The 2,208-nt window shown below is 59.5% G+C and overlaps 1 protein-coding gene across 1 annotated transcript in view; it reads left to right on the top strand.

The window, feature by feature from the left end:
* The first annotated feature begins 143 nt into the window (after window positions 1-143).
* The window catches only part of LOC104545154 (regulator of G-protein signaling 3-like), a 2,255-nt gene continuing 190 nt past the window's right edge, over window positions 144-2,208 (top strand). Inside the window, 6 exon segments of the mRNA XM_010190215.1 lie at window positions 144-218; window positions 221-261; window positions 366-467; window positions 1,192-1,253; window positions 1,934-2,100; window positions 2,196-2,207. Coding sequence (XP_010188517.1) covers window positions 144-218; window positions 221-261; window positions 366-467; window positions 1,192-1,253; window positions 1,934-2,100; window positions 2,196-2,207 — 459 coding nt within the window.

Below are 2,208 nucleotides of genomic sequence, written 5' to 3' on the forward strand. Positions count from 1 at the left end.
ACGCCGCGTTTAAAACACCCCTGGCCTGAGCCCTCCCACTTCCGCGCTGGCCGCGTCGGGCGGGAGCGCGGCTGGGAGCTGGCGTCAGAGCACCCCAGCGTCTGGCCGCGCCGGTGGCCGCTGTGCGGGCTGTCCCAGCAGCCATGCCCTTTTTCCGCGACCTTTCCAAGCCCCAGCCGCTGGAGTTTCACGCGGAGATGCTGCTGGGCTTGCAGAGAAACCCCAAAACGGCAGCCTGCAGCGCCGGCACACCATGAAGGAGTAGGTGGCGGGTGCGGGGTGACGGTTGGGATGAGATCCCCAGGACACTGGGTATCTCCCCCCAAACCCCTCGCCTGCCTGCTAAAACTTGCTCTTTCCTCTAGAGCCAAGGACATGAAGAACCGGCTGGGGATTTTTCGGCGGCGAAACGAGTCCCCGGGAGCCAACCCCTCCGGGAAGCTGGACAAAGTGCTCAAATCGCTCAAGTAAGTGCCATGAGTGGGTGGTGGGGGAAACTGGGGACCATGGGGGCTTTAGGGGTGAGCTGCGGTCGGGCTGAGTGTCACTTCCAGAGAGGCTGGGGTCAGCCCATTTGGGGAAGCTGTGGACAAACAGTTTTTGTATCCACAGGAGCATTAAAAACATTTGTTGGCTGAAAATTCCCCCTGAGGCGGGAGGTCGGTCGGTGCCTGCGAGGCGGCACAGCAGCAGCTCAGGCTGGAAATTTCCCTGACTGCTGCTTTCTCCCAGTGCCCATACGTGAAACTGTAACTGGCCGGGGGATGGTTTGAAAAACCGCTTTGCTCTGGAGATGCTCCAGCAGCTGGAGAGGAGCCCTCCCTGCTCTTGCTTATCCAGCTGCTTGAACGGGGTGGCTGAAAACCCCACTGTCGCGCAGGCTCCTGGGCATTGCCCGGAGCTTTTCCAGTTCTTGCTCAGATGCCCCGAGCAGCGCAGCTGCCTGCACAAATCTCCTTATATCAGATTTTCTTCCTGCCAGTCTAAAAGCAGAGGTTTTCTTCCAGCAGAGCCACTGGTGCAAAGCCTGGCTCTGCCCGTGGGTGCTCTGGCGATGCTGGTGCCGATGTGGGAGCCGGGGCCGGCCCTGCTGGGGCAAACTGGAAATATTTTGCTGGTGCTGCATTGTGGCAGGCAGCGAACGCAGCTTTCATGACTTTGCTTTGCCAACACACTGTCTTTCTCCTGCAGGCCCAGTCCTGAGGAAGCTCTGAAGTGGGGGGACTCCCTGGAGAAGCTGCTGCTGCACAAATGTAAGTGTTTGCTCCTCTCTTCCACCTCCATTTGCTGCCGGGGGAATATCCAGGCATGTGCGTGGATAAAGCTGGGATTTCCTCTGTTAATCCTTTCTGGTGTTTGGGGTTAGAAAAAGAGAAATGAGGCTGCCCCTTGCTTGTACCCCTTCTGCTCCTGCCTGGCCTGGGGTGGGGGTTTGTGGTATGGGCTGGGGGGGAATCATGGATTGGGGCTGCAGTCCCCTCCAGTTTGGGGAAGAAAAGGCAGCAGTTGGTGTCTGTGTCCTGTTCAGAGCTGAGCTGTGGGTCTGTGAGGCAGGAACTGCTTTAGACCATTTCCCTTCTTGTGTGTCACAGCTGGGGCACCCTGCACTGTGCTCACGTCCTACACCCAGCCCCAGCAGGGATGACCAGGGGGTCCTGTCCCCATTGCTGCCCCAGCTCCGAGCCCAGCCTTCCTCTTGGCTCTATGCATGCAGCTGGGCTGAGGACTGCAGATTCAGCACATGGATGGCTTTCGTGTCCATGCTTGGGCTGGCAGTGCCATCGCTGCCTGCTTTGCACAAGGGCCCATGAAGGATTTTTTAGGGGCTGGCATGGGGAAGTCGTTTAGGTTGCACCTTTGTGAGGATGTTGGGCTGTGGGTTTCATGGTTCCTTGCCCACGGGCCAGGGGTTGAGACGTATCTGTCCCCACAGACGGGCTCGCTGCCTTCAGGGCCTTCCTGCGCACTGAGTTCAGCGAGGAGAACCTGGAGTTCTGGCTGGCCTGCGAGGAGTTCAAGAAGATCAAATCCCAGTCCAAGATGGTCTCCAAGGCCAAGAAGATCTTCGCCGAGTACATCGCCATCCAGTCCTGCAAGGAGGTGAGGTGGTGGCTCCTCCCGCGCCCGGTGCGTGGCTCTGCGGCACGGTGGCTGCCCACGGAGCCGCTCACCGGCGCTGGTCTCTCTGCCCGCAGGTCAACCTGGACT

This window comes from Mesitornis unicolor, unplaced genomic scaffold, assembly GCF_000695765.1.
Source record: "Mesitornis unicolor isolate BGI_N332 unplaced genomic scaffold, ASM69576v1 scaffold35508, whole genome shotgun sequence".
Taxonomy (NCBI): domain Eukaryota; kingdom Metazoa; phylum Chordata; class Aves; order Mesitornithiformes; family Mesitornithidae; genus Mesitornis; species Mesitornis unicolor.